Consider the following 19,483-nt stretch of genomic DNA (forward strand, 5'->3'; position numbering starts at 1 on the left):
CTTAGAACCAAGCCAAAAGGTACACTCATATAAAGAAGAAGGGGTGGGGGAGGATGGAAGAACTAAGAATTCAGACACTGCTAGTGAGTATGAGAGGCAGAACTGGAAATGCACCGCTTCCTCCGAGCCTCTCAGCCTGATCTGGAGAGAATGCTTGTCTGACCACTGGGGTACCTTTTATATTTTTAAGTAAAAGTGGTCAGCCTGTATCGGCTCCAGCTTATCTCAGCCAAGATGAACTCTATGGGGGAAGGAAAGGTGAGTGAGTGTAAGTGTGCCGATTTTCCTTGTTTCTTTGGAGACACAAGAGACTTAAAAAAAACACAGCTGTAACACTACATTTCTGCTGGGGCTTCTGTCAAGTATTCAGTGGATGGTACTTACAATTCCATTCTGGACACTAAAACCCAGCTGGTATCGGAGGTCTGGTCTTCTGATCAACACAGTGGTGACTGGGGGGCATCTCACAATGTTCAGCTTCACTCGAGACTGATTCTTTAAACCCTAAAAGGAACCCACAGATATGGTGAGGGCAAGAGCTAAGCAGCAGGACAGTCAATAACAAAGAAAAACTCAAATTCCCAACAGACATTTTTTTTTAAACAACGTTCCCCTTCCTCCTCTGAGATCCTGCCCAATTGACCTGTTTCTCTTATACAACATCCTATCTCCCACCATCTCTCTCCCATCTCAGCACCTCTGAATGCTCAGAACATCCTCTCTCCTCACCACCACCAGCATGAATCCCCTCTTCCCTCAAGCATCACCTTTTCTACATTAGTCCTTTCCAAAGCCCACACTGGGGCAAAGGAAAGGGAAAGCTCCTTAACTACCATCTATTTATTCTGCAAATACTTATATGCATGAGCCGTGTCCCTGGATAGAAAGCAAACTCCTTAAGGAGTCTCATTCTCTGTAGGCCGTGACAACAGCAAAATGCAAGGTAAGTACTTGATAGAAGCTTGCAGCTTACCTAAGATTTGTTTCTGTTATACCTCCCCCCCCCATCCTAGTGGACTATAAACTCCATGAGGGTAGGTATGTCTGTGTGCCAGCCTCCTACCCAGCACTGCGCCAGTTACATGGAAGGTGTTTAGTAAATGCCTGTAAATTGAGTTGATTTTTCATTAATAATAATAATTAATAATGATAGCTTGTAGTCCTGGAAATTCGTCTCTGATTCAACATCAACCACTATTATTGCTTAAACCCCCCTCCCCCCCAAAAAAGGTCCAAAACCTGGATGCTTTAAATGCAGCCATTTTGGCTGCCAAGAGATCTGCTTCTTTTGGGTAATTTCTTTTTTAAAATAAAAAAAATTATTTATTTTGTTAAACATTACATGTAAGTTACACATAAAGCATTTAAAAATAACCAATTTTTAACATTTTGAGTTCCTAATTTTCGTCCTTCTGCCCGCTCCTACCCCGCCTATTCAAAGGCAAGTATATAATATCAAATATATATGTGAAGCTGTAAGAAACTTATTTGGAAAAATGGGCTGTTTTCTAGCAAACCATGAAAACACTGCAGCTTCCTGTAGTTCTGTAGATAACTGTCACATGGACTCTTCTGCTAGAAAAAGTACTGACTAAGAACAGGTCAAGTCTTCCTGAAGTTAGTGTGGGGGATGTGGAAGAGGGGGAAATGCCTCTTTTTGGTGAAAATACAAACTTCACATTTTCCTCTTTTGCAAAGCACAGGTGCATCAGATTGGCATGGCCAACTTCTGGTTACCATCTGTACATAATTCAGAACCCCTGGCATCCACACCTTCCAAATGCTGGGTGCTCTTTTGGAGTTTCATTGCTTACAGGCACCAACAAGAGGGAATGGGGACAAAACAGGGATGGATGAGGAAACTCAATTTAGCGAATTCTACCCCTTGCAGAAAGTACTAGGTTTCATGGTGAGGCAGGATGTTGTTGAGATGAATGTGTGAACTGAAATCTGGAGATGACCCATAGATTTCAACTGTCCACAGTATTCCTGCCCAATCCTTTCCTCTCCCAACCTTATTAAATTTTTCTCTTAAAAAAAGGATTAATAGTCCCCTTTCAGGGCCTGGTTAAAACAATCTCTCTACCCTTGTTCTAGCTTGAGTACTCTTCTTCCTCCCCCTTCCTGCCTCATGTAGCTGGAACAAAACATTCTATTGAAGAATCTATCCATCACCACATAGTTTTTTATTTCTTTTAGGAAAGTCCCAAAGCTGGATTTACTGTTACTATTGGAGAGCGTAAGAGAACCAAGGGGAATATATTTAAAGCATGAAAGAGGTAAATTTTAATCTCTGAAACAGAAAAAAAAATCCGTAACTTTACTGCTGGAGGTCATTGTTCCAACAGCAAATTAAATAGCAACGGCCATTTCCAAACTGAGTGTTAACAACTGGGACTGGGTATACTGTTACTCATGGATATGGTATTAGTTTAGCCAGGAGAATACAGAGCAGGGATAACTGGGGTCTCCTCTGATCAGACAAATCCACACACGGTATGGTTTCTTAGCGATGTATCACCTAGAGAGAAAGCAAATTGTAATGGTTCAAGTGCTGGATGAAGACATCAAAAAGATGGGATTCAAACACTGCCTCTGACATCGAGTGGCCACGTGCCTGAGAAAGTTAATTGACCTCTCTGAGGCTTAGTTTCCTCATCTGTAAAATGAAGGTAGAGAACAGATGGAATCTGATATCTCTTCCAGATCTAAGTATACGACTGATGTTAGAACCAATCTTGTTTAACATTTTCACAAATGTTCTGGGATAGGTCGTGGAAAGGAATAAATGTTTATTAAGCCCCTACAGTGTGCTAGTCATTGTGCTAAGCACTTTACCAACATTCTCTCCTTTGATCCTCACAATAACTCTGGGAAAAAAGTGATACTTTTATCCCAATATTTTAAAGTAAAGAAACTGATGCAGGCAGAGGTTATACAGCTAGTGTCTGAGGCTGGATTTGAACTCATGACACCAGCATCTTCCAGGTAGTGAAATCCTAAGCTGATGTGTGTGTGTGTTCATCCTTTGTTGCCAAAGAAGACCATGCCATCAGAGAAATAATGACATGACTTGCACTTGACTTTGTTTTGAGTGAGTGAGGGCTGTGCAGGTCACCAGCCTCACTTCTCCTCCAGAGCCATCTGAATCCAGTGACCAGATATTCATCAGGATGGCTGGAGATGACCCAGGATGAGGTAATTAGGGTTAAGTGACTTGCCCAAAGTCACATAGCTAGTGAGTGTCAAGTGTCTGAGGTGAGATTTGAACTCAGGTCCTCCTGACTCCTGCACTGGTGCTCTATCCAAAGCTGATGGGGAAAGAATGAAGGAAGACATTATAAGATTGTGTGAATGGAGAGAAAACTGACAGCCTTAACAGATTTAGGGGAAAATACTCCAAATTATATTTAAATATCAATGATAATATTTTGTGGGGAATAGAACGAGTTCTGTTTTGGAAGTGAGTGGGAGATATGTACAATCCATCCAAACAGAGTTTTCTCCGATCATACAAGTGCAAACAGTTTGGTTTTCTCATGACTGACGTTAGAACCAGTCTTTAACAGGGCATAAGGAGATCTGTAAGTCTGAAAGTGACTCTCATCTTTGAGAAAAGATCTGAGTTACTTGCAGTGGTGTGCAGTGGAGCCTGTCATTAAACATTCAGGGTGAGCATTCACTCCTCAGAAACCGGCAACTGTTACAAATCAAAGCGTTATTTATGGTTTTGTTGTCAATAGTTGATAAACGTTTGGTAAGCACCTGCTATGTGTCAGGCACTTTGCTGAACAATGGGGACCCACAGAAAGTTGAGAGGTAGGCCCTGCCCTCAAGGGGCTCATAGTCAGATGAGGGACACAGCACATAAAAAGGAGCTGAAAGGGAGGTGTGTGATACACACACACACATATCATACACACATGATGTATATATGTATATGTACATACAGCATACATAACATTTCAAATAACATGAATATGGTCATCAGATATACATATATATATGTTGGTTCTAGCTATAAATCTATTATCCATGAACCCTATTCTGTGTGAGAGGATGTTCAGTTCCTCTGATAGAGAGGTAACACATGCATATATCTCATATATACATGTGTGTACATACATATGTACACTGCATGCTCATGTGATTTTATCGGTGTAATGAATTCCCAGTGTGGAAACTCTTTGCATTGATGCAAATCAATAGCCTATTTGCATGCACACACACACACCTATATACATATATATCATACACATATGTTACTTACAGTTCCAAATATACTACCTAATAATGATTCTATTTATGCTGTAAAAAGATGCTTTATACATGTGTATGTTTATGTGTATATATGTATGTGTCTATGTATGTATAGATGTATTGTTTCTAGTCTAAATCTGGATATGTATATTTATGTGTCTACATGTATGTGCGTGTATACACACACATACATGTGTGTATATGTATGTACCGCTTCCAGTTTTAAATCTATTATCCAATGACCTTATTTTTGCTGTCTCAGAGCATGCTCATTTCCTCCGGTACTCTATATGCCCCTTAAATTTCAGTTGTCATATACCCACTCCTAAAACTTCCTGTTGTTGAGTCCTTCTCTCCAACCACAGAGACACCCAGATAAGACAATTATTCTTGAAGGAGTTGACATCATTGTCGGAGCCCTCTCCCAACAGCCCACCACACACAACCCTTCTTCATGAGTTTCACAGAGCTTCCTTAAGCTAGGCCATTAGGGCTGGGATTATCTAAATCCCTACCCTGATGAGGCAGATTACTTTAGGGAAAACCCCAGTTTATTAATGTCCCTATTTCCAACCAGAGCCCCAGGCACAGAAGAGAAGCTGTTCTCAAGAAGTCACATCTTTCTTTCCAGGGACCAAGAGATGCAGAGTGAGAGAAAAAGAGGAATGGAATGGATTTTGGTGAATGGAACTGATTTAACTTATAAATAGGCCAAATCTGTAGAGGCCATAGATGGAATAGGGAAAAGCCTCATGTGAGAGCCGACAAATCAGATTCAGTGTGAGATACTGTCTGGGTAGGGGAAGCCCTCCCACATGGATACAGTCATTTGCATTTCTGAAACAGCTGTTAACAATCACCATACTCTGGCCCCATATAACTGAGAAAGATGACTGCTATTTTCTGCATTTTTACAGACACGCTAAAAACCAGAGACCTAGAAAGGTGATAGCAATCTAGTATGGAGCCAAATCCACTGAACAGAATCCAAATATTGAAGCAAACTGGTATATTGGGGAAAGAACTGGAATCCCAAGAACCGGATTCTGCTACTTACCAGTTATATGATGAATGAGGTAGAATGTGATGAATGTAAAAGCATTTTTTACTAGCTGTGTGACCTTGGAGAAGTCACTTAACCCCAATTGCCTTGTCTTACCCCCTCCAAAAAGCAAAAAAAAAAAAGCATTTACTATTGGGCAGCTAGGAAGTTCAGTGGATAGAAAGCCAGGCAAGGAGTCAAGGAAGACTCGAGTGCAAAGCCACCCTCAGACAGTAGCTATGTGACCTTGGGCATGTCACTTAACCCTATTTGTCTGTTTCCTCGTTTGTAAAATGAGGTGGAGAAGGAAACAGCAAACCACTCCGTTATTTTGCCAAGAAAAACCCCAAAAGGAGTCAGGAAGAATTGGACATGGCTGAAAAATGACTCAACAAAAACCATTTTAAGATTCAATTACTGACATTTTAAAATAAAAGTTCACGGACCCCAGACAGCAATGCTCTACAATCCTTAGTCATTTAGTTTTCTCTTCTGTAAAATGAGGCAGTTAGATAAGCTAAACTCTAAAATCCCTCCTAGCTCTAAACCGATAATGTATCACTGCCACATTCCTTCTCTTTTTGCCAAACTTTCCTCTATTTCCTGTTTATTAAAATATGCTTGCTGGAAAGATTAGTCTAGGCAGTCTCATGCAAGGATAATACTGAATGAAAATTTTGCTTCAGAAGTGTTCTTCCTCCCCCCTCCTAATTTTCCTCGCTGCGCCAAGGAAGACCAGCAATTTTCTCCTAAGCAAATGAAACCATGTTTACTTTGAAGCGGTGGGCAGGGACGGGTTAATTCAGCAGGGAATATTCAGGCTCTCTGTTCTCTGCCTTATGTGGATCCAGGGTGAAGATACTCAATAAGTAGTGGAATAAGTAATTTGTGGAATGCTTTAGTCCAGGCTAGGTCAGTTTACCATGAGTGCTCATTTCCAAGCTTCCAATTCACTCAGATGAATTGGTTAGTTAACCACTCAAATGGTTAGTTAGACCAGGGAGTTAAGAAGGTCAAAGTTGTTGGTAACCCAGGTGAGTCGGATGGCTTTTCTCTGTGATGAGCATAATCCATTCTCAGTCATTCATTTCACAAATGTTTGTTCTTGGTCATAAAGGGACTAGGAAAGAGGATAGATGCATAGAATAAGTCTATCCCTACTACTATAAAAAGTTAGCTAGAAACTCAGACCCTATTGTGAGGAGACCAGTACCATTAACTTCCTGTCTAAAGGGTTGCATGCTTGAGTGAAAGGAATTCTGGATCAGAAGACCTGTTTTAAAATCTTGGTTCTGCTAATTACGAGCTGTGTGACCTTGGGCAAGTCACTCAAACTCTTGGGACCTCAATTTGAGCTGACCTCGTGACTCATGTAATAAGTCAGGAAGATTCTTCTTCCTGAGTTCAAATCTGGCCTCAAACATGTACTAGATGTGTGACCCTGGGCAAGACATTAACAATGTTTGCCTCAGTTTCCTTATTTGTAAAATGAGTTGGAGAAGGAAATGGCAAACCACTGTAATATCTTTAAAAGATCAAGAAAACCCAAGATGGGGTCACGAAAAATTGGACACAACTGAAATGACCGTATGACAACAATACAAAGGAATTAAAGGAGATAATATTGGAGGTCTTTTCCAACCCTAAATCTATGCTCCTGTAATAGGACGTGGCACTGGAAAGGCCTTAAAGATTGTCTAATATAGGAGTTCTCAGCATGTTTTGGGTCATGCATCTCTTTGGCCATCTAGTGAAGCCTACAGAAACTCTCTTCTCAGAATGTTTAAAAATGCATAAAATAAAACACATAAGATTTTACAAAGGAAACTTATTATATTGAAATACAGTTATTAAAAGTTTTTTAGAAGTCCACAGATCTCAAGTTAAGAACCCCTAAACTTGTCCAACTCCCATCATTTTATAGAGGAAAAGAATTGAAACCTAAGGAATTTAAGTGACCGCCCAAGGTCACAGTTACTAAGTGGTAGGGCTAGGACTAGTTGTTCTTTCCATGAGGCTGATATTTCCAGAGTTAACTCCTGGATAAGGTTTCCTCAGCCATTCTCAGGACCCAGTCAGGCGAAAACTAGCACAAGATGACTGGATTGATATATGTATATATGCTAAGAGATCTTCAGGGTTCTTTATATGCTAAGAGATCTTCAGGATTCTTTGTTCTAAAATTTCATTCATGGATGTCTTTACTGCTTTAAAAAAGTTTAACCTGAGTTAGTTCTCTCCGTATGGGAGCTTTGATTCTGTTTAATTTTAATTCCACCACCGTCAACATCCCTGTCTGTTTCTTTGCTATTTGAGGCTACTGTGTTTTCTTAAGAGATTTAAGCCTTCTAATCACTGGAATTTAGTTAATGGTCTCCGGTTTACTTAATTTCGTGCAGACACTGCTGAGTGTCTCCCAGCCTCTCCCAAGGCTCCCTGTAAAAACTTCTGTGTGGGCAAATGATACGATGCTTCTTAGCAATAGAATGGGATGAGGTCTGTCTGGGTAAATGTCAGTCATCAGAAGTTCGAGACATAATGCAGAACAGTGAATCCTTTCATCCTCCTTGACAGGGATGACATACCTCTCTGGACTGGCTCCATTCCTGGAATGCTCTCAGCTGGTCATGGGACCCAAACTAACTCACTCCTTCCTCAGGAAGGACAAACAAACACTGCCTTTTAACCACCATTTCAATAATGGGATAGGGACTGGATCTGATATTTTGTTGGTACACAGTAGATGACAGTGGTGGGATTTGAACCCATGCCTTCTTGACTTTGAGTCCAGCTCTCTATCCATTATACCAAGCTAGCTATTTCTTATTTCTATGTTCTGGGCCTGAAGTCAGGAAGATTCATCTTCCTGAGTTCAAATCTGGCCTCAGACACTTACTAGCTGGTGACTAGGCAAGGCACCTAACTCTGTCTGCTCAATTTCCTCATCTGTAAAATGAGTTGGAGAAGGAAACAGCAAACTACTCTGGTATCTTTGCCAAGAAAACCCCAAATAGGGTCAGAAAGGATTAAAACAACTGAACAACTCTTATTTCAATAATAATACCTTACATTTATAGTGTCCCAAAAGTCTCAGTGCAATTTAAAGCCACTCAAGTTCTGCAAACTAATCAACATATTAAAAAAAAAGGCTGAAGTGAAATACCCCCCCACCCCACCCCCCATCTGCAAAAGAGAGAATAAAGTGCCTTCTTATACTTCTCCTTTGGAACAATTCTCATTCTAATGACAGGCTTTTCCTCATACCTGAGGAATTTCTATTACATTCTATCATGCCAAAAATCAGGTGTGACTCACAGAGTGCTAGAATAATTTCTGTCTTTGTTAAATTTGCTGTGAGAAGGAGCACAGGGTAGAGAAATCTGGTTTTTCAATGCAGCTAGGAGGGGCAGGGGATAGAGGATTGGCTCTAGAGTCAGAGAATAGTATTTCCTTGGTGCTTACCATGTGCCCAGGTCTGTGCTAAGAGCTTTACCATTATTGCCTCACTGGATTCTCAAGACAGCCCTGGAGTCAGGTGCTATTACTGTCCTCCCTTGACAGCTGAGGATATGGAGGCAAACAGAGGCCGAGGGATGTGCCCAGAAGGACACAGCTGGCATGAGCTCTGGTCTTTCTGCCTTCAGACTCTCCTGGGCACTGGTCTATCCAGTGAGCCACCTCACAGACCTGAGTATAAGTTTGACTTTAGATATTTATTACAAGGTGACCCCAGGACAAGTCGCTTAATTTCTCTGTGTCTCAGTTTCCTGATCTATAAAATGAAGATGGTAATAGTCTTTACCTCCCAAGCTTGTCGTCGAGGATCGAATGAGGTAATATCTGAAATGCCAGCTGCTATTATTATTAACATCACTGTTATTATCTTTTCAAGAAAAAATGGCTTTATTTGGCCTGCCGTTCCTAACCAACACAAAAGTTTCCTCCATTAACTTAGATGTGGGGGCTGACGTCTTTTTTTTTTTAATTCAAGATGCCAGCTAAATAAATGGTCTGCAGTCCCCATGACAACTCTGGACTGTTACAATAAAATAAAAAAGACAGTGGGAAGGGGATGGAAGTGCAGGTGCCATAATGGTCTCTATAGCAACAGCAGGGAAAGGAAGATCCCGTAGAGAAGGGGAAGCTGAGCTCTGGACTTCCCTTTCCCATACCCCCCAAAAAGACTCTTTGGAAGGACTGCACAGGAAGTGGATAAGGGAGACTGCAGAGGGAGGGAGGAGTGGACATAAATCAGTAAACAGCAAATCACTAAACTTTTCAACAGTAATTTAAAATGCCAACGTTCATCATAAGCACTCCACGGTAACCCCTAGAGTATTCTGTTTTGGTTGACAAGGGTACACTGGCAACATAGCCTCAAACTCCACAAGTAAAACATGTTAGGGGTGCTACAGACAATATGCCACAGCCGAGCTCCAATATCATTCAGCTGTGACACTATGGACAAGTGACTCCCCCTCTCAGTCTCAGTTTCTTTATTTTTATTTGAGATCAGTGTGGGGAATTCCTGGGAAGGAATGCCCCTCTACCAATGCAGATTAGCTCCTTGTCAGCTATTTAGAGCTTTAGAGAGTTGCTTGTGGGCACTGGGGAGGAACCAAGGTGTCTTAGTGGGCCTGGAGTCAAAAGATCTGAGTTCAAATCCAGCCTCATGCACTTAATAGCTGTGTGACCCTGGGCAAGTCATTTAACTTCTGTTTGCTTGAATCGAGTGGAGAAGGGCAAACCACTCCAGTACCTTAGGTAAGAAAACTGTATGGACAGCATGGTCCACAGAGTCGGGAAGAATTAGACACAGATCAGTAGCAATAACAGTTGTGACGTTAAGGACCTGCTCAGAATCACACAGGCAATAGGTGTCAGAGATGGGACCTGAACTAAGGTCTTCTTTCCTCCAAGGCAGGAAAGGCTCTCCATCCACTGCTCCACACTGCCTCTCACTATTGTCCTATCTATACTACTACCTCAGGATGTATGCTCAGGATATACAATACTCACAGGATTGGTATGTAGATAGTGCATTATAAACCTTAATAAATCGCATTTACAAGGAGCTTTAAGAACACCTATTCTCACATTAAAAAATAAACCAACAAACACTGGGGTATGGAAAACAGAAAATTCACCCTCTAGTTAAATCATGAATTTTCATACAAGAAATCTTATTTAAAAAGTGAGCGACCAGGAGCCAAGATGGTGGAGAAAAGGCAGACTTGCCTGAGCTCTCCCCTAACCCTCTCTGAACACCTTCAAATAATGTCATAACACAATCCCTAAAGTGGTAGAACCCTTAAAAGACTGGGGTAAAATAATTTTTTAGTCAAAGACAACTTATAAGGTCTGCTGGAAAGGTCTGTCACACCTGGGTGAGAATGAAGCATAGTCCAGGGCAGGCCAGGCCAGCACAGATTGGGACACAGCAAACCAGGACAGGCCTTGGGCATCACTCATTCATCATCAGCTGTTTGGAGCTCTCGGCCCACAGACAATAAGGGGGTTGAACAACTTATCAGAAGGAGATTACAGGGTGTCTCTGCTAGCACTGAGGCAGGACTCTATTGCTTTGCCCATACTCACATCTGGGTGCCAGTCTTGGGTGGCAGTCCTAGGGTGAGGAGGATAACTAGCATAGCACAGCTTGCAGCCTCAGTGCAGTGAGGGGCGGAAAAGAATGCTTATGATCACTGACAGAACAGAGCACAGGCCAGGAGTAGTAAACGCACCTCTTCTTAGGTCATACCACCTTGGAAGAACTGAAAACTTATAGGTCCCTAGACGTAAGGACCTGTGCAAAACCCCTGACTCTTGGGACAGTGTGCCCTCTACCCTGGAAATAGAGCCCCACCTTAATAAAGAGTTAAATAAAAGTCAAGAGAAAAACTGGAAAAATGAGCAACAGAAAAAATTCTGACCAAAGAAAGTTACCATAGTGACAAAGAAGATCAAAACACACACTCAGAAGAAAACAAAGTCAAAGCTCCAACATCCAAAGCCTCCAAGAACACTATGAATTGGTCTCAGGCCACAGAACAGCTCAGAAAGGATTGTGAAAATCAAGTAAGAAAGGTAGAAGAAAAATTGGGAAGAGAAATGATGCAAAAAAAATCATGAAAAAAGAGTTAACAGCTTGGTCAAGGAGGCACAAAAAAGTTTGAAAAAAATAACACCTTAAAAAATAGACTAGGTCAAATGGTAAAGAGGGACAAAAACCAATGAGAAGGAGAATGCCTTGAAAAGTAGAATTGGCCAAATGGAAAAGGAGGTACAAAAACTCAGCGAGGAGAATAATTCCTTAAAAATTAGAATTGAGCAAATGCAAGCTAATGACTTTATAAGAAATCAAGAAACAATTAGACAAAACCAAAAGAATGAAAAAAGAGAAGATGATGTGAAATATCTCATTGGAAAAAACAACTCATCTGGAAAGGAGAGATAATTTTAAAATTATTGGATTACCTGAAAGCCTAGACATCATCTTAATTCTGAAACCAGAGGGTAAAATAGAAACTGAAAGAATCCACTGATCACCTCCCAAAAGAGATCCCCAAATGAAAACCCTCAGGAATATTACAGCCAAATTTCACAGCTTCCAGGTCAAGGAGAGAATATTGCAAGTAGTCAGAAAGAAACAATTCAAGTATTGTGGAACCACAGTCAGGGATAACACAAGATTTAGCAGCTTCTACATTAAGGGATCAAAGGGCTTGGAGTATGATATTCCAGAGGGCAAAGGAGTTAGGATTACAACCAAGAATCACCTACACAGCAAAAATGACTATAACCCTTCAGGGAAGAAAAATAGATATTTAATGACGTGGAAGACTTTTAAGCATTCCTGATGAAAAGAATAGAGTCGAACAGAAAATTTGACTTTCAAATACAAGACTCAAGAGAAGCATAAAAAGGTAAATAGGAAAAGGAAATCATAAGGGACTTACTAGGGTTAAACTATTTACATTCCTACATGGGAAGATGATACTTGCAACTCATAAAAACTTTCCCATTATTAGGGCAGCTAGGAACATATAAAGACAGAGGGCACAGGTGTGAGTGGAATATGAAGAGATGATATCTAAAAAAATAAAATTAAGGTGGGAGAAAGGAATGCACTGAGAGAAAAAGAAAGGGAGGAGTAAAATGGGGTAAATTATCTCACATAAAAAAGGCAAAAAGATGGGGAAGCTGTGGGGGAGTGAGCAAATCTCCCTGTCAGTAGAATTGGCTCAAAGAGGGAATAACATACATACTCAATTGGGTGGGTATAGAAATCTATCTTACCTTACAGGAAGTAGGAAGGGAAGAGGAAAAGAGAAGGGGGGTGATAGAAGGAGGGCAGATTTGGCGAGGTAGTAGTCAGAAGCAGAACACTTTTGAGGAGGGACAGAGTGAAAGAAGATAGAATAAATGGGGTAGGGAGAAATAGGATGGAGGGAAATACATTTAACATTCATAACTGTGAAAAAAAATTTGAAACAAGTTTCTCTGTATAAAGGCCTCATTTCTTAAATATACAGAAAACTGAATCAAATTTATAAAAAATAGAAGCCATTTACCAATTGATAAATGGTTAGGAGATATGAACAGTTTTCAGATGAAGTAATCAAAGCTATCTATAGACACATGAGAAGGTGCTCGAAATCACTATTAATTGAAGAACACAAATTTTAAAAATTCTGAGGTACTACCTTATATCTATTAGATTGGCTAATAGGACAGAAAACAAGAATAACAAATGTTGGAGGGGATGTGGGAAAAATGAGACATTAATGCACTGTTGGTGGAGTTGTAAACGGATTCAACCATTCTTTACAGCAATTTGGAACTATAGCCAAAGGGCTACAAAATTGTGCATATATCCAAAGAGATAAAAAACAAAAGGAAAAGGGGCTTTTATGTATGGAAATATTTATAGCTGCTCTTTTCCGGTGGCTGGGAGTTGGAAATTGGGAGGATGCCCATCCGTGGGGGAACGTATGAACAAACTGTGCTATGTAATTTTGATGGAATACTGATGAGCAGGATGTTCTCAGAGAAACCTGGAAAGACTTCCATGAGCTGATACAAAGTGAAATGTATTGTGTACAAAGCAATGGCAATATTGTAGGATGAACAGCTATAAATAGCTTAGCTACTCTCAGTAATACAAAAATCTGAGACAATTCTGAAGGACTTAGGAGGACAAATGCTATCCATCCTCAGACAAAGATGATGGTGTCTGAATATAGATTGAAGCAGACTTTTTTTTTTTTTAAATTTCTTTGGGTTTCTTTCGGCATATGTTTCCTTTCACAACATGACTAATATAAAAATATGTTTTACATGACTACATATGTATAATCTATATCAAACTGCTTGCCTTTTTAATAAGGCAAGTGAGGAGGGAAAAAGGAAGAAAGTTTGGAACTCAAAGTTTTGAAAATGACTGTTAAAAACTATGTTTACATGTAATTGGGGAAAAATAAAATACTAAATAAAGTGAACAATGTCTGACACTCAGTCCGAGTAAATAAATCTCTTTTCTAACCAGGACCCTTCAAACACTCTTGGGCGTAAAAGAGTCACACATTGGGTCAGTGGGCTCACATTCCTGAGCGCTGCTCAGACCACATTAAAATATAATTGTAATTACATGTAATTAAAATGTGATAAAATTTTTCCTTCTATCAAGTCTAAATCAGCCTCTTTGCAACTTCCAGGCAAATTCAGAGGCAGCAAGGTGGTGCAATGAATAACTAGGCCTAAATTCAAATTCAGCCTCCAATACTTATAAGTTATGTGACTTGTTTTCCCTTGTTGATTTCTACTTCTCTCATTTAAAGATTTTGGATCTTTGATTAGAAAGAGCCAAGTATCTTACCTAAGTAATACTTGGGGATTCAGGTTCAGCAAGCATAAACATTTCAATGACTAAGAACAGGGGTCTTTAACCTGGAGTCTGTAAACTCATTTTTTGAATATTTTGACAATAGTATTTCAATGGGCTTGGTTTCCTTTGTAATCCTATGCATTCTATTTTATGATTTTGGGAAGGGTGCCCAGCCCTTCATCAGACTGCCAAAGGGGTTCAGGACATGCCAAAGGTGAAGAACTTCAGGTATAGACAGTCTGCTTTCAGGTACAGCAGAATATTTTTGATCAGCTGGGATCTACACCTGACATGCCATAGACCTTCCAAAAAAGTACCTAAGAAGCATTATTATTTTTTGCCCTGAGGCAATCAGGGTTAAGTGACTTCGCCAAAGTCACCGAGCTAGTAAGTGTTTGAGGCCAAATTTGAATCCAGGCCCTCCTGAGTCCAGGGTCAGTCCTTTATCCACTGCACCACCTAACTGCTCTGAGGCATTATTGTAAAATGACTTTGAGTCTTCTTTTATATGCTGTTATTAATTAAATTAAAATGGAAGCTTTCTGAGGGCTGAGACTACCTATACTAATCCTAACCCTAACCCTAACCCAAAGCCCTAACCAGAGCTTGACATATATTAAGAACTTAATAAATGCTTGCTGACCGACTGATTTCCTAAAAATATTCACATTCAGTTTTCCATCACATTTTTCAGTTTACAAAAGTTCAGTTTTCAAACAAGTCATTATGCTTGGATGTTAAGAGACTACATAAGACTGCCCCAGGGCACCACTTGAGCCATACTAAGTATGCCATAGCAGAGTGTGCCTCTTCCTTGCCTGCAGTCATGATCACCTTGCAGAACAAATGTATTCCATTATTTCAAGTACTATAAATATCTAACAATGCTTCTTTGAACCTGTTTTTAGCTTCTGAATGACAATTTTCAGCCGGATCTCTTGAGAGCCTTCAAAGCTATCACTACTCAGTCCTGTTTTTAGGTCTTTGAGGTAGGATACACAAACCCCACATTCCCTAATCCCCCCAGGTATGATTAAGATACCTTAATAATGCTCTGACAAGTGGAAAGAGGGAGGCCAACAAGGCTGGTGCCATTGATGGACATGATTTGGTCCCCGATATTGAGTTTTCCGGATTTCTCTGCTGGCCCTCCATGCATCATGTTGGCTATGATCACTGTTGGCAAAATGGAGCCCCAGCCAGACTCCACAATCACCACACCCAGGATTTCACCCTTCTGCTTCTCTATAAAAACCTAAAAAAGAAGAAACACAGAAAGCCTGAATCAGACACTATCTTAGGACAGCAGGAGACAATAAGGTCTTTCCCTTCTTCACTTTTCTGAAATAGCCTATTTCCCATATTGCTCTCTGCCTTTTCTGATGTCCTACAGACTGAGTTTGTTCCAAGTGATTAGTCACTTAATCATATTCCTTTCTATGACTAATATGTGAATGTTTTACATGTCGCACATGTATAACCTATGTCAGATGGCTTACTGTCTTAGGAGGGGAAGAGGAGGAAGAGTGAGAATTTGTAACTCAATTTAAAAAAAGAACGCTGAAAATTGTTTTTATGTGTAATTATTAAAATAACAATATTTCTTTCTGGGTTAACTTACATAGCATTTTCTCAGAAAGAATATAAGAAACTCTGGTACCTGTCCCCACCCACCCTCTACCTCCAGCACCTAGTAAATGCTAGACACTTTTCTAAGTTTTTCATCTGACATTCAATAAACAGTTAGGAACGGCAACATGAGCTGGTAGAAAGAATGCTAGACGTGCCATTAGGAGAGACCCGAGTTTGAATTCTGGCTCTTACATTTCTTAGCAGTGTCTGTTTTCTCATGCACAAAGGGAAAGGGAGTGGAGTATAATGGCTAGAGAGGCATCTACTCCGTCATCAAGACCCAGGTGGAAGCTCTGCTTCTGGGTGACCCTGGGGGAGTCGCTTAGCTTGTAAGGACTCTGGGGCACTCTACAGAAAGACTGTGATCTGCACAACGGTTCCTATTTTTGCATTGGCTTAGAACATTTCCTTGACAATGGAATCATAGGTATGGACCACAAAATGAAATACGTGCACTGGTTAGAGCACTGGCCTCAGAGTCAGGAAGACCTGAATGTGGCCTCAGACGTGCACTAGTTGTGTGACCTGTGGCAAGTCACTTAGACTCCCTTGGCCTCAGTCTCCTCATCTATAAAGTGGGGATAACAGGGTTGTTGTGAGGTTCAAATGAGAGAATATTTGTAAGCAAAGTGCTCTGCAAACCTCAACGCACCTTATAATTGATAGCTATTATTGTGTGTCATCACAGTATTGTGAGAAAAATGCTCTGCAAGCCTTAAACAGACCACACAAATGTGAGTTGCTGCTGATTTATTAAATGTCCATTGTGTGCATAACACTGTGCTAAATGTTTAAAAAATATCAACTCCCAACTATTCCTGAAGTTCCTAAATTTTTCAGTAAATTTTTAATCTACTTCAGTCTTTGTAGGGATGACGTTCCCATAGAGAGGCAATGAACTGTGGTGATTAAAGAGCTGGCCTCTGAGTTGATAAGACCTGGATTCAAGCCCTAACCCCTCCCTCCCACTATATTAGCTGGGTGACCTTGGGCAAATCAATTAACTTCTCAGATAACAAGACCAGGTATAGATCTACGTTGTTACAGGGAGGTTCCTCATTTGCATTTTGTCTTCTTCCCACTCCCCTCCCCTCCAAACAACAAAAAAATTATCGGATTCCAAAAAAGGCTGGGAATCATTGCTTTGTAATCTAGAACAGGGATGTCTAATAGGAAAACCATAATCAAAATATGGGGGAATCATGGGAGAGAAGGGGAAAGGATACATCATAATGCCTTTGCTGGTGTCAGGAAAAAGGAGATGGCAGTCAGCTTTGGGTACTTTAAGCCTAATGTCAAGGTGGGGCCTAACAAGAAATCTTGATAAAATAAAAGCTTTTCCAAATTTGGACTCAACCTAATTTCCTGGTCTCCACTCTCATACATCAACTTTGCTCTAGGCAAAATGGTTTTATTTTCCTCAAACACAATGTTTTTCTACTGCAAGTATGATTGAATTTTGTTTTCACAGAAATTATATAAAATGATAATTCATACTGATGGCTAATCTCAGAGATAAAAAAAAAAAAGCCAACCTGCTTATAGAGAGAGCAGTGGGGGAGGCTGGCTGCTTGAAAATCAACATATCTAAAAGGTCTCTTCCTGTAAGTCAAAGACAACTTCCAGGCCAGATCTAATTCACAAAGGATGGGGATAAGGGCCATAAACCCACCTTTGTCACTGATCTATCTTCAAACTCCCAACTCTTGTCAATTCCCTTAGCAACTGAAAATTCCTCTCTATTTGTCTGCTATCTGACAGACACAAATAGACTAAAAATATAAAGAAAAAAGGAAATGAAGATGTAATCGTGGGCTGGGGTTTACTGAACCCTAGAATGCTGACCAATGGGGTTCAAGGCATGAAATGCGAATCTGGATGAATCATAAAAGATTTATGTAACTAGCATTAGAGGGGCTTGGGCCAACCTCTGCTTGGAGGCCAAATCCCCTGTTTTTTTAGATGTAAAATTAAACTCTTTTTAGTCTAAATTCACCCATGGCCAGAGAGAATTCCTGGTTATTTCTAACACTACCTCCAGGCTTTTCACTCACATGGTTTATCTACCTGATATACCAACCCCACTCAGTCTTCACCTTTCTACATTCTCCTCATCCTTGAAGACCTAGCTCAACTCTTACCAAGACCATAATGATTTTCCACCTCAAAGTGATTTAACTTTTCTCTAGTACTTTTATGAGAGTTGTTTTCCACTCTTACAAGACATCTCAAAAATCGGGACAATTTAAAAAAAACTTTTAGGCCACCCTGTACTTTAATCTTGTATTATTATCTAGCTGTTCATACCTCTTTTATCTCCTCAATTAGATTTTAAGCTCCCTCAAGATAAGTTCTTGCTTAATATTAACGCAGTCATTAATATTCCTCCTCTGAACCTAGCTTAGAGCTTTACAGGTGTTTGGTAAATAATGTTGGATCCCAGGCTAAAAAAAGATATGCCCTGTTCTGTGTATCTATTCTTCCTGCGGACACTCCTCCCCCTCCACTCTCTACCTCCCAGCAGGGGGTACTCCATATTGTCCTCCATTTTCTGTCCTGTATTCATGGTACTCAGCCTGGAAGTTTGAGTGGTGCCTACATCTTTGCAATTTTCAGACTTGGAGAAGTGGATCAGGTCATCATTGTACATGTCCTGGGTGTTGAGTAGGTCACTGTATTCCTTCTGGCTCAGATCTTCCGGGTTGATTCCATTTGCCCTGAGGAATTCCTGGTAGGCCACACTAAAGGCTTGACCAATGGACTGTGCAATCAGCTGGGCCTAGGAGTAGCCAAAGAAAGAGAGGAAAAGGTCAAGTGTTTGCCAATGCACTGACCGGCCTCTTAGATAATGGGTTAGAGAGCTTCTGGAATTTCTCCCCATAGCAATGAATTCTCAAAGTTCAAATTTTAGATATTTTTCCACTTGTTTTTCATTTTGGGGGGTGGTATGGATCACAGGTTGCTATAAACCTAGAGTTAGAAGGGGCCTCAGAGGCTACCTACTTCAACCCTTCCATTTACAGATAAGGAACCTGAAGCCCTTAAGTCATACAGACAGCAGTTATTCCAGATGATGTCTGACCATAGGTTCTCTGGTCCCAGAGCTGGTACTGCTGCATGCTTAAAATAATGAGGAGGCAGCATAGTATAAGGAAAAAGCACTGGTTCTGGAGTCAGAAGACCTGATTCTTCATATCTATGTGACAATCACTTCATCCTGGGCCTCTGTAAAATGAAGGTGCTGGACAAGATGGCTTCTCATCCTTTCCTTCCCTACTACCCTTTGACCTCTAGTTATGCGAGCTAGTGGACGCTGTGTACCAGGCAGGAGGAGAAACACTTGCCTCTCACTTGAAGAAGTGACTGTTCACATGTCAGGGTTTGCATACAGGACATGATGAACAATCGTCCTTGATTACATAAGGAGTTCAGAGACGGACATTATAAGGTTTTGTTAAATTGACTAAAGAAATGGGCCTTGGAGCAAAAATATGCTCCCCATGGTGGAGCTTTCCTGACAGACACGAATGGACACAGTCAGTCAGCTTGCCCCCCGGGCCTCCTGAAATTACAGGGGGATATGTGCTCTATCACGTTCTGTTTTCTTAATTTTTCTTGCTCCCTTCTCATAAGAAAACAGGAAAAAAATGAAACTTTTTTTT

The 19,483-nt window shown here is 40.5% G+C and overlaps 1 protein-coding gene across 10 annotated transcripts in view; it reads right to left on the reverse strand.

The window, feature by feature from the left end:
- Window positions 1-19,483, reverse strand: part of APBA1 (amyloid beta precursor protein binding family A member 1) — a 278,713-nt gene that overhangs the window by 12,330 nt on the left and 246,900 nt on the right. For all 10 annotated transcript variants that reach the window (XR_011967451.1, XR_011967450.1, XM_072611227.1 and 7 more), the window contains 3 exons: window positions 18,421-18,600; window positions 15,232-15,444; window positions 385-504 (listed from right to left, as the gene is read on the reverse strand). Coding sequence is in view for 8 of the 10 variants with exons in the window: in XM_072611227.1 (XP_072467328.1) it covers window positions 385-504; window positions 15,232-15,444; window positions 18,421-18,600 (513 nt within the window). In the remaining 2 variants the exon portion in view is untranslated. The remainder of the gene's footprint in view (window positions 1-384; window positions 505-15,231; window positions 15,445-18,420; window positions 18,601-19,483) is intronic.

This window comes from Notamacropus eugenii, chromosome 1 (genome assembly GCF_028372415.1).
Source record: "Notamacropus eugenii isolate mMacEug1 chromosome 1, mMacEug1.pri_v2, whole genome shotgun sequence".
Lineage (NCBI taxonomy): Eukaryota > Metazoa > Chordata > Mammalia > Diprotodontia > Macropodidae > Notamacropus > Notamacropus eugenii.